Raw genomic sequence first — 12,616 nt, forward strand, 5'->3', positions numbered from 1 at the left:
GGGGTGACCCTGAACTTGGACAGCGTTGCCCAGCACCGAGATGGATAATTTGGCTGCTGCCCTGGGACGCTCTCTTGGAGGACACAGGCTACATGAGGTGGGTACAGGGCGGGCGGAAGTCGGGGGTGCTGAGCGGCGGCCCAATGGGGCCCTTCGCCCCATTCTGGACAACCCGCCCACCCCTCACCAGGCAGGACGGACTCGATCCAGACGGGCCCGTGGCCGCGCAGCGTGAAGCCGAAGCTCTTGTTGCCCTTGTAGACGCGGACGGTCCTGGGGAGAAAGAGGCGGGGGTGGGGGTGGGCAGCGGGCCCTGCCCTGGGATGCCGACGACGTCTGTTCACCCTAACCTCCCCTACACGGTCCCCCGCCCCCGCCACGCCTCCCCCTCCCCCTCCCCCTCCGCCCAGGTCTCCTTCCTGAGCCGGCCCACCCCCCAGGAGGAGTCCGCCTCCCGCGCCCCGGCCCGGGTACCTGCGCGCGCGCCCCGAGCAGGCGCGGCCGGCCAGCAGCGAGGCGGCCTTGAGCGGGGGCGGCTCGTCGGGGCGGCGCGGGGCGGCGCTGGCGCGCGTGGACACCAGGAGGCGCTCGGGCCGCTCCTCGCTGCGGCTCCGGCGCAGCCTCTGCGCGCTCTGCGCCCGCCGCGCGCGGCACAGCTTGCCCAGCAGACCCTGCGACACCACCTCGTCGAAGCGCGCCCGGTGCTTCTTGGGGATGAAGATCCTGCCGGGAAGCCAGCCGGGTCGGGGTGCGCCCCAGACTGCGCCCCGATCGCTTCCAACCCCGGCCCACAGGCGTCCCCCGGGTGGCGGAGGGCTCAGCCGCCGGCACCCCCTTGAGTCCGAGCTGGCGCTCCCGGCCACAAGCTCCGGCTGGGACCGCCCCGTTATTACTCTGGCCTCCGAGGACCTCAGCTCCCCAAAGCCTGGTCCCCTCCTCTTCCTGCCTCCACTTTCTCCGCTCCGGCCTCTCCCTACTCCCTCAATCGTGCCCTTGCACCTGCCGGCCCGGCCCAGCCAGGGATCCCCAAACCCTTCCCCCAGCCTGACTCCAGGCACCTCCGCTGGAGAAAACGGAAGATGCAACCCGGCCTGGTCAGACCCTCCCACCCCCCTCACCACCACCGCACCCCCAGCCCCCGGCCTCCAGCCCCCAGCCCGCTCCTCTGGCCAGCGGCCCCATGGCTCTGCGCTGCCCCCTCGATGTGCGGGACCACCGCCTCCAGGCCTCCTCTCACTTTTCCCCTCCCCTCCCCCCCTCCCCCCTCCCCCCGCCCTCAGTTCCCTTAGCGAAGCCAGCTCGCCCTTCCACACCAACACTGGCTTCCTCTAGCCTCCCTGCTGGAGCAAGTCCCTGCTGTCTGGCCACTATCTGGACGTGCTGAGAAGCAGGGGGAGGCTCTCAGGGTCCCTTGTGGGGGGCCCACACCCCGCATGGTTCCTTGTACCATGGGTCTCTCTGTGACCTGGACGCTCTCTGAGGGCTGGGTCCATAGCGCAGCTTTGAGCAGGGGTGACCAGCCCCCAAGGCACATGGGAGGGGCTCAGTGACTCAGTAAACAGGGCGCCAGCGCCACGGGTGGTCCAACCAAACCCCTGAGTGATGGCGGCAGTTGCCATCCGGGGGACTCCTGGGCCCACAGCAGGGGTGCTGAGGGTCCGGACCTCTCCGGGTTAACACAGGGGGGATGCGCCCAGCCTCCAGCCTCAGCACTGAGGGCGGGCCCTGAAGTTCTGGTTATCAGGCCTCCGTGGCCGCCTCTCACGGTTCCCTCCCCTGTTCTTTGCACCAGGGGCCAGTACCAGGGCATGGGGGGGGGGGGCGGGGGGAGGAAGGAGAGGGGGTCGGTGGCCTTGCAGGCAGCTGGAATACAACCCGTCTGGGGTCACCCAGTGGCCCCCACCCAGTTCCCTAAACCGCTGTGGGTAGGATTAACCAGGCCAGGCGGGCAGAGTAGCTGCCTGCTGGGAGGGAAGGGGTGTGAGCCCTTAGGGAGGAGGTTCATCGGGACTCGACTCCCCCACCCCCCTCACCGTGAGCTCTGCTCCTGGGTGCCCCAGGAGACCAGGAGGCCAGCATGAACGACATACTCCACTCTGCCAGGAGCAACCCTGCCTGACCTGCTCAGCCTCGCCACCCACAGCAATCCCCCAGCCAGAGCCCCGGCCTCATTCCCCAGATGGCACTCCAGGTCTCTGGAGCCCGACCCCCCCATCTGCCTGGCCTGCGAATTCCCCACCCGCTCCTGCACCCACCACAGGCCTCCCGCTCAGATAAAGGAGAGATGACTTTGGGCTCCAGTCCCAGGCTCCAGAAGGCATCTGCCTTGGGTCCCACCTGGGCAGAGGCCAGACGACCATCCCAGCTCTACCTCCAGCAGCAACTAGAGAGGACCCTGCCTGCCCCCCAGGTGGGCACCAGGGGGAATCACCAGGGCACAGGTGGGGGAGGCTGGGTGTCCTTGGGGCTGAGCCTGGTGAGGCAGATGCCCTTGCTGGCTGAGTGGGCCCGCCGTGTGGCTCAGGGTGGCCCGGGCACCCCAGCCCTGGGTCTGCTTTAAACCAACTTTCCCAGAAGAGCCGTGGGCAGTGGGGTCTCCTGGGCCATTGTGGCCTCTCACTGTGCCCCTGACCTTGACAGCCCAGCCCTGGCTGCCCAGGACTCTGCCATGCCAGAGGCTTCTCGGAGGCTGCAGGGCTCTCCCGGGGCCACATGAGGAGCTGCCCTCAGGGTCAGTGTGTCCGCTCCGCGGGGAGTTAAGTCTAAACCCACTTCCAGGTTCCTCCCAGCCCCCGCCCCCCAGCGTCCTCTCTCCCTACATTTCCCGACCCGGCGAGGAAGGAAAGAGGGCTTTTCAACCCCAGCCCTCAGCTCCCGACCCCTAGGGCCCAGGGCGGGTCCCGGGCGCCCACCGGAACTCGCCCCCTTGTACCCCTCCTGTTTAAGTCCACCCCCCCAGCCCCGCGCCCCAGACAGGCACCGCGGGCGCCCGCAAGAGCAGGTAACCCTTCGGTGCCCACTCACTCCACCCCCTCCCAGGCTGGCCCGAGCCGGGTCCGCGGCGCCCTGAGCGCACGGCTCCAGGGGCGCACGGTTCCCGGGGCGGGGGCGCGGCGGGGAAACTACCGAAAGTGCCGGGAGAAGCCCTGGTCCTTCCCCATCTGGAGCTGGCGACGGCGGCACCGCAGGAGCGGACGCAGTGGGTAGCCGAGCCGCGAGCAGAGCGAGGGCGCCGCGACTCCGCGCTCCTCTGCCGGCCCCGCGCACAGAGCCCAGCGCACGCGGCCCCTCCCGAGGCAGCGGGCCCTTGGCCTGGCGCCCGCCCCTCCCAGGTAGCCCCGCCCCTCCCCGCCCCGCCCCTGGGGGGACCTTCCGCTAGCTCCCCGGGATCTGGGGCGGCTGGCGGCTGTCCCGCTGTCTCCTCCAGGCTTCCTCCGTCAGTCTCTCCCGAGCGCCCGGCTGCCCGCACAGTGGCGAGTCCCCAACACCCGCTGCAGTGAGAATGAACCCCACCGTCCCAGGAAGTCCCGACTGTCTCCTGAAGAGCCCGGAAGGCTTCCCGGAGGGGGTGGCCGCTGCGCTGAGCCTCCAGGGCTCAGCAGGAGTTGAGACACCAAGAGGAAGCCCTCACTACCTACCCAGGGGCAAGCTCATCGGCAGGGGCCGGAGAGGGAGCCTTGGACGCCACTGGCCGCGGCTGAGACTGCACTCTGAGACGGGGAGCCATGGGAGGGTCCAGGGATTTAAGGGGAGGTGGAGGGATCAGAAGTTTGGGCACTCGGGGAGGGGGTGCTGGGAGGGGAGAAGGGAGGCATGGAACAAGTGTCCAGATTCTGCAAACAGAGGCAGGAGGGGTGCTGGGTCTGGGAGTGAATGGAAGGGAGGAGGGGCTGCCAGGCTGGGCCTCACCGCGATGAGTGCCTCTCACTGGAGGAGAGCCCAGGGGAGAGAGGACAGGAAACGGGGTCTGCCCAGCCCACCTCAGCCCCCAATTCCCATTCCTGACCCCAGCCAGGCTGCCCCCTGCGGGACCTCTCAGGGCAGCATTTCTCAGGAGCCAGAGCTGTGTCCTCCCAAGCCTTGTCCCCCACCCTCGCAGAGAGAAATGTCTGAGAACCCTCCCAGCTCCCTGGCGCCCCAGGGCCACAGTTGCCCATCAAGATGGAGCCAGTTCTGGCTGATCCCGAACCAGGCCCGCCCGGAGGCCAGGGTGCTGTCTGCCTTGCTGTGGGCGGAGGAGATGCCCGCACAAAGTAAGTGCTCCTGCTCAGATCCACACACAGCCGGCCGTGCACCACCCGGGGCCAGCGAAGGAGCCAGCAGCTGGCACATCTGGTCAGGTGACTCTGAGCAGCAGGGGGTGGCCAGGCATCAGGCCACAGCTGGCCTCTCTGAGTGCCTACCCCGGGGGAGTGTGCCCCCAGAGACAATCACTCTAGGACAGCCATTCTCACTGGGGGTGGGGGGGCATTTGGTACTGTCTGGGGACAGTTTTGGTTGCCACTAAATGACAACTAGGAGGGGACTATGCTACTGGCATTTGTGGGTGGGGCCAGGGATGCCGCTAAACATCCTACAACATACAGGACAACGGACAATTATTGGGCCCCAGAGGTCGGTACTGCCACGGCTGAGAAACCACCCTGGGGAGAAAGAGATGGTCCCCAGGGGAAACCACAGGAACTGACACGAATGAATGCCCGGCACTGCCAGCCACACAGCGTCAGAAATCTCCCAGTAACTGCAAGGGGGGCCCCTGAGCCTTGTCAGCAGCAGAGGGTGGAAAAGTGAGATTCCCCGCCCCCAGGTTCTCGACTAACCTCTTTCTGTTTGGGTGGTAGACACACAAGGCAATGTACCAGCGACTGTCAACCTTTTTCATCTCATGGCACACAAACTCATGACCAATCTGCCATCTGACAGAAAACGAGGTATAATTTTGATTCATTCACACCAGATGGCCACTGTGTTGGCTGCTGTTGTTTTTATAATTTAATAATTGAAGGGAAAAGAGGTCAGTGCCCCTGACTAGACAGTCAGGTGTTGCATGTTTTAAAAATTCTTGCGGCACACGGGTTGAAAATCGCTGCCATATACAGACGATGCATCATATAACGGTACGCCTGAAACCTATATAGTGTTATTAACCAATATCACCCCAAGAACCTAAATAACCTCCTTTCTGCTTGTAGATGGCAGAGTTCATTTATGCCAGTGGGTTCTCAACCATCTGGCCCTTTTAATACAGTTCCTCATGTTGTGAGCCAACCATAAAATTATTTTCGTTGCTACTTCATAACTGTAATGTTGCTACTGTTATGAATCGTCACGTAAGTATCTGATATGCAGGATGGTCTTAGGCGACCCCTGTGAAAGGGTTGTTCGACAGCCAAAGGGGTCGCGACCCACAGGTTGAGAACCGCTGATTTATGCTATTTCCTACCAAGAACCCTGCCGGGGGACCCGCGTAGGTATCACCAACCGCCTTTCACAGGTAACCGGCAGAGGTCAATGAACCTGCTCAAGGTCGAGCAGCCAGCCAGTGGATTTGGGTTTGAGCTAGGTCTGCTGAGATTCTAAATTCCAGCTCCCTCCACCACCTCCGTTGCTCCCCTGCCCCCACCTCCCATGCCTGCCCCTCCCCTCCCATATTTCCTGAAACACTAGCAGACCCCCCCTCACCCCCCCCCCGGAGGACTTAGCTTTCCTGTTCCCTCCTAACCACGTCACACTTTCCAAACGGCCTGGCCTGTCCTAATTAGAAAGCCATTTCATTACTTCATCAAGCTGGGATCCCTTTGGGGACAGACCCAAATTAGGCCTCAGCCACTGAATTAGCTGCTGCGCTAAAGGAAGATGGGCCCCTTCGCTGGCGTGGCTGCCACTGACCTGAATTCCCGAGGCCGTGCAGGCCCGAGGACTCCCTGAAATGGTGCGAGGGTGCACCATCTATGAGGTCGCCACCAGCCACGTGTGGCTATCGAACACTTGAACTGTGGCTAGCAGCTCCCTAGGGAGACCGGGGAGCTGGATTTAAACCTTTATCTATCTAGACTCATGAAATTTCGTTTTTTAAATAGCGACACATGACCAGTGGCTGCTGAACCACACCGCCCAGCCTCCTGGTCTCCCTGCGCCTTCTGCTTTCTCCCCACGTCTCTGCTGCAGCCACTGGGGCCACCTTTTGGTCTGATGGGTTCCAGCCTCTGTTGAGCTCTGACCTGTGACACACACACACGCACACACACGCATGTGCACACACACGCATGCACGCACACACACGCACATACACATGCATGCACGCACACACACATACACACACCCTCACCGCTACCCTTTGCTGCCCAACCTCTCATTTAAACCTGGTCTCTCACTGATGGGGGAGGGGAGATCCCCAGGGCCACACTGTAGCTCAGAAAGGCCTTTTACCCCATGTAGGATGGTTCACAGCCGGGCACTGTTGGGTACCCAGTGTTGGTACCCGTAGGCCTGGGGAACACTGCCCTTCCTTTGGTGCTCAGGAGTCCACCCCTGTGGCTAGATGCCTGGCCCTGATGAACACCCCTTAGGGACCGTCTTCCCACCTCCACAGGACACACAGCCAGACCCCACCGGTCACTGTCTGAGCCGCAGACCAGCATCTGCTGCCTCCTCCTGGGAGCCCGCCTCGATTGCCCCATGAGGATTCAGCCCCGGGCTGTCTCCGCTGGCTCTCAGCCCTCGGAATCACAGATAACTGTGTCTGAGACTCCTTCACCCCGTCCTGCTCCCTTGGGAACGCGCCGCACAGATCACTGTAGCCCAGGCCACCGGGGCCTGGGGGTGGGATAGGGAGGTGGGGGTGGGGAGGGCTGAAGCCACACTGTCAGGGTAGCCCAGCTGGGCCCCGCCCCCTCCTCCCCAGCCTCCCCAATTTTCCTGTCGCACTTCACTCGCGCTGACAACAGAGGCTGCTGTTTCATCCTCCCCAGCAGCGCCCCGGGGAGGCTGCGGGACAGGCTTCCCCAGGTCCCGCTCCCGCTGCCCAGGCTCTCGGCTGCACGCTCTGCAGGGGGCGCCCCCCATTGGCTTTTCCGGGCCCGCGCCGGTCGCTCGGGGGCGGCTGCGGAGGGAAAGGCGCGGGGACTCCCCGGAGGCACACAGGCTGGCCCGGCAGAGGCGGCGGGGACAGACGCCAGGGCAGCAGCGAAGGGAGGCGAGGGGCCTCCGGGGAGTCTGGCTGCTCGCAGGCTGGGGACGCGCGCCAGCTCCCCCGGGGACAGCCCGAGCGCCCTCGCCCTGGGCGCAGCCCCGTGGGGAGGGGCGGGGCGGGGAGGGGCGGGGGGCTGCCCGTCCACCTCCGCCCCGGGCGCCCTCAGCGCCCGCACAGCGTCTCCCCTGCAAATTCGGCTCCAGAAAGAACTTTTTCTTTCCTCTCCGGCTTCCCCAGCCAGCGGCGGGCCCCTAACTCACCCCAGGCAGCTCATGGTGGCCTCGCCGGCGGCCTGCGCTCGGCCGCGGAGCCCAGAGGCTGCGCCCGCCGCTGTGGGGGCGGGGGGTGGCCAACGCCGTCGCTGACATTGGCCAGGCCCAGAGGGAGGGGCAGGCTTCGGGGTGACTGGCAGCGAGGGGAGAGGGCGGGCTGAGCCCAGGAAGCGGGGCGGTGGGGAGCAGGGGAGCAGTCGCTGGCTGGGGAGGCGGGTGGGGAGAGCCCCGCAGATCCCGGCGGGGAAGGCGGCACTCGGGCCCAGGGGGGCAGGTCCCAGCTGGGCGGGCAGGGCAGTGGCGCCCCTGGCGGGAAAGGCAGGGGGCGTGGAGGGGGCTCAGGGGACTCCCGGGCGCTCCAGGTGCGGGCCCACTAATTTAATATATATTATTAAATTACAGGAGGAATAAACTGCGAGGGTCCGAAGCTGAGCAGAAGAGCAGAAAGTGCACAGCTGACCCGGTTCGCGTTCCCGTACCTGCCACTCGCTTGCTGTGTGACTTTGGGCCAGTCCCTTAACCTCTCTGAGCCTCTGAAATGGGAATAGGTGTTCCTGGGACCTTGACGCCCGGCTGGCATCGTCAGAGGGCAGAGAGCGCCCCCTGGGGGACAGGTGCCAGGAGTGCACAGCCCTGGGCTCCGCACTGCGCCAGGCTGTCTCCTACAGAGCGGGCACTGCCTGGGTACCCTGCTGGTTTCTGGGACCTGGGTTTGGGATAGGGCAGGGCAGGCTCTGACTTGGGATCAGGGAGTGGGTCCCCTCTGTGCGGGTCTCAGCCCAGCAGCTGCCAGCCTTTCCTTCTCAATCAAAGTGATGCCCTGGCACTGGGCAGAGCCAACGGGGTCACTGCTCACCTTTGCTCTGGGGCCGAAGGGGTGTTGGGGTCCGGTTCAGGAGCAGCAGCGCCTGGGTGGCCGTGGGACCGCGGGCACCCCTGAGCGGGACACACCCGGCCTGCCCATCCCGCCCCAGACCCAGTACCTGAGGTTGTCCAGGAGGGGCCCTCGGGCCTCGCGGGGCAGGGCCAGGGTGAGCGCCCCCACCAGGTCCTCCACCTGCTGCTCCGCCGCGAACTGCTTCAGGGCAGCGAACACCTGCTCCTTGGCAGTGGGCTGGTCTCCCAGGATCTCGTCCACCTGCAAGGAGGGGCCTGTGACTGATCTTAGGGGACCCCGGGCAGCCGGGCGGGAATGATCGCCCCTCCCTTCCTCCCTCAGTTCACCCGCGCTGGGTGGCTGACCCGAGCAGCACCGCCTAGCCCAGCGCGAGCTCGTTGCCCGCATCACTCCCTGCGAAACCTCCACAGCCCTGTGGCGTGGGCATGGCTACGACCTTCTCTTTACACCTAAGGAAACCGAGGCTGGCAGAGGCCAAGGGGACTCGCCCAAGGTCACGGGGTCAGGACTCAAGCCCAGGGACAGCCCTCCTGCTGAACAGCGTCCGGACGGAAGGCGTCAGTACAGAGCTCACAAGTGTGCCAGGCCTCAGTCATGGCTAGTTACTGTCATTGTACCACGCGCTGCCTTCCACCGCGCTCGCTGGGACCCGCAGAGAACGTTCTTGCTCCACAGAATGCCTGGAGTGCGCGCTTAGCTCTGAATTTGACTCCTTCCGCGCTCTCTGGACTTCTGTGTCCTTTGTCTCTGTGTACAAGCCAGCTGGTGCTAATCTACCCAGAGGAGTCTGCGGCGTGGAAATGGGCATGTGGCATTCAGCGGGGAGACAGTTGTAGGTTCTTGGCTGAACGAAAGGAAAACCCCAAATTAGGTGGGAGGCCCTGCCCTGCCCATTACGTTGCAGCCGTGGCCGGTAGGGAGCTTGCCCGGGGCTTTGGCTCCTCAAGGAATGATGGGAGATGTGGGGACAGCAGGGCTTGCCCAGGGAGGTGGCGGGCCCCTCAGGACACCATTTATTTTCCTGGCCCAGCACTGCCTACACCCGCTCTCTCCACTCAGCTGCCCTCCCACCCCCACAGGACCCCTCTTGCAGGTCCTGACAGCGCTGGGACCAAGGACCCCACGCGGTGACTCTCATGTCTTGGTTTCGGCCCAGAGCGGGCTCCTGAACCTCAGGACCGTGTGTCCAACGGCTTCCTCCTGGTGGCACAAGGGCGTTCAGGGCTTTCCAGCGGTGCTGACACAGCGACGCAGGGCATTGGAAGGCATCAGTGGGGTCCAGGTTCTGGGCATGCCTGAGGCCTGGCACATGCACACCACACCCAGCCCGAGCCCTCACTCCTGCCCGGCCCCAAGCACAGAGCCTGGCATACAGCAGGCGCTCGGCGCTCAGCGGCTGTTTATGGAACCAAAGCAAAGAGCTGGACGTGGCCGGCCTTTCTCACGTTGCATTTCCTGCATCCCACCCTGCTGACCTCAGTTCCCCTGGCGGTGGGTAGGGCACCCTGTCCTCCTGTACCCACCATGCTGAGCAATGCGGGGGGGGGGGGGTGGCGGCTGTGAAATCAAAGTCGGCTGCAGCCCCGATTCAAAGGAGAACATGGCTGGCTGGGAAGCCGCTTTATGTAAGAAAGAGGAAAAAATAGTCGCTCCCTCCCGGGGCCTGGGCTACAGCGACTTTGGTGTCAGCTATTATCCAGCCACTCTCAACCTACATCTAAGCATGAGACACCATCACGGGACACTGATGGGGTTTCTATTTAACATCAGGTTCTTCAAGGAGGAAAAACTGGGGCAGGAGGGTGTGGCGACGACCTGGGAGCCGTTTGCTGAGGGCCAGCGGGGGGCTCCGCAGATGCCCTGGATCTGCCCAAGGCAGTCTTTTCTGGGATTTGTCCTCAGATTTTGGAGGGGCTTGGTGAGCCCTAACAAGAACCCACCACTTCCTGTGCCCTCTTGCCAGAAAACAGAGCAGCCAGCTTCCTTCCTCTGCTGGTGGCCACCCAACCCTGCTTCCTCGGCCATGTCTGCATGGCCACCCTGTCCTGCTGGGGGCTCTGATCACGCCCCTCTCCGACTTTCCAGGGGTTGGATGGAGTCTGGGATAGGCCTTTGGTTCTATAGCAGGTCACCTGGATTACAGCGGACATTACTAGTTGCTACAGTCTGAAGGTTTGTGTCCCCCCTCCCCCCCAAAAAAATTCATATGTTGAAAACTTAATGTCTGATGTGGTGGTAGTAGGAGGTGGGGCCTTTGGGAGGTGATTAGGTCCTGAGGGTGAGGCCTTCACGAATGGCATTAGTGCCCTTATTTTTTAAAAAATATATTTTTGTTGATTTCAGAAAGGAAGGGAGAGGGAGAATAAACATCAATGATGAGAGAGAATCATTGATTGGTTACCTCCTGCACAGCCACTACTGGGGATCAAGCCCGCAACCCAGGCACATGACCTTGACCAGAATCAAACCTGGGACCCTTCAGTCTGCAGGCCGACGCTCTATCCACTGAGCCAAACCAGCCAGGGCAATGTGTGCTTATAAAAGAGACCCCAGAGAGCACCCAAGCCCCCTCCATCATGCGAGGACACATGTGAAGTCCGCAGCTCAGAAGAGGGACCTCACCACACCATGCAGGCACCCTGACCTCAGACTGCCGTCCTCAGAACTGTGAGAAATAAATTCCCGTTGTGTGTAAGCCGCCTGGTCGTTGGGATTTTGTTACAGTAGCCCGAGTGGACTATGACACTAGGTTAGTCAGAGAGGCAATAGAAAGAATGATTAACGTCTATGCACACGTAGGCGAAAGTCACAGATATAATGTTAAACACAGGGACCCCGGCACCACAGAGTGAGTATTGAGTAATTCCATTTATATGACGTTGACAGATGCAAAATCATCTATGACGAAGAAGTCGGAATAGCAGCTACTTCTTAACAGGGCGGAGAGACGAGGAAGGGGTGCATAGGAACCTTCTGGGTGAGGGAATCACTCTATATTCTACATTCTGTTGTCTGTACTCTATTCATCTGTATTTTGGTCAGGGTGAAGTGGTTACAAATGCGTGTTCACATATACCAGTGGTCGTCAAACTCATTAGTCAACAGAGCCAAATCTCAACAGTACAACGATTGAAATTTCTTTTGAGAGCAAAATTTTTTAAACTTAAACTATATAGGTAGGTACATTGTTATTAACTTAATTAGGGTCCTCCTAAACTGGCCTTTGCTAAAAACGTCCTCAATCTGATTGCGGTACATTCGCTGAGGTCAACGCCTTCCAATTCTCCCATCCACACTCGTCTTGTATACTTGTTTCGTCTATCTCCTTTCCGAAAACCGGCTTCTGTGCATGGGCCACGAAGTTTCAATCGCAATGTATGTGCGTGCCCGCACATGGTATTTTGTGGAAGCGCCACACTCAAGGGGACAAAGAGCCGCATGCGGCTCGCGAGCTGCTGTTTGCCGACCACTGACATATACAATGCATCGGGCTGTTCACTTAATACACTTCACTGTGTTCCTGCATCCCCTGTGTACCTCAGGAAAAGAGAAATGCAACCTGCACAAGTCACGCGAGCACAGGCACATTAGGTGCACGCCTAGACGCTGGAGCGCCATCATATTTCTCATGGGTCTGTCCCTGGAACAGTCCTCAGCTCCAGGTTATGGGAGCCACGCCCTCCAGGCCCACGCTAGGCCCCGCCGTGCCCCGCCCACAAGAGCCTAACCCCGCCCACACGAGCCAAACCCCGCCCATACTGGCCAAATCCCGCCTACACCAGCTAAACCCCGCCCACACGAGCCAAAACCCCGCCCACACAATCCAAACCCCGCCCATCCTACCTTGCGGCTGAACTCCTGGGCCTTGCGCCTGCGTTCCCGGTGCACGGCGTCGGGGCGCTTGCGACCCGCCAGGCGCAGCAGCTCGCGGCCCAGGGAGAGGCCGCGGCCGGGGCGCGGAGGCCGCAGGGCGGTGGACGCGGGCGCGGAGCCGCCTCCCGCGCCGGGGCCGTCGGGGCCGGGGAGCACGCCGAGGCTGGGCGGCACGCGCGGGCAGCGCCGGGCCAGGCGCACGAGGCGCTCGCGGCTCAGGCCGCCCACCGCCAGCCCCTCCACCTCCAGGATCTGGTCCCCGGGCCGCAGCCCCCCGGCGTGCGCGCTGCTCCCTTCGGCCACCTCCAGGACGAAGCAGGGGCCGGAGCCGCCCAGCCGGAAGCCGAAGTCCTCGGGCCAGCCCTGGTTGGTGGCCGGCAT

The 12,616-nt window shown here is 62.8% G+C and overlaps 1 protein-coding gene and 1 long non-coding RNA gene across 6 annotated transcripts in view; one reads left to right on the forward strand and one right to left on the reverse strand.

Annotated features, from left to right (window-relative positions):
- The window catches only part of GRID2IP (Grid2 interacting protein), a gene marked incomplete at both ends in the record, with an annotated part of 29,499 nt that extends 16,883 nt beyond the window's left edge, over positions 1-12,616 (reverse strand). For 2 of the 5 annotated variants that reach the window (XM_081090874.1, XM_081090873.1), the window contains 4 exons: positions 188-273; positions 475-723; positions 8,448-8,602; positions 12,206-12,616. In XM_081090874.1, the coding sequence (XP_080947000.1) occupies positions 188-273; positions 475-723; positions 8,448-8,602; positions 12,206-12,616 (901 nt within the window). Of the gene's footprint in view, positions 1-187; positions 274-474; positions 724-3,126; positions 3,162-7,452; positions 7,467-8,447; positions 8,603-12,205 lie in introns of those variants that run through there. The other 3 variants (XM_081090876.1, XM_081090875.1, XM_081090877.1) reach the window with 2 other exon arrangements.
- LOC308518998 lies at positions 8,004-11,055 on the forward strand. The gene is made up of 3 exons (XR_013995972.1): positions 8,004-9,853; positions 10,133-10,534; positions 10,775-11,055. It is a non-coding gene; the product is annotated as an uncharacterized lncRNA (long non-coding RNA).

This window comes from Myotis nattereri (assembly GCF_964212035.1).
Source record: "Myotis nattereri genome assembly, chromosome: 5".
Taxonomy (NCBI): domain Eukaryota; kingdom Metazoa; phylum Chordata; class Mammalia; order Chiroptera; family Vespertilionidae; genus Myotis; species Myotis nattereri.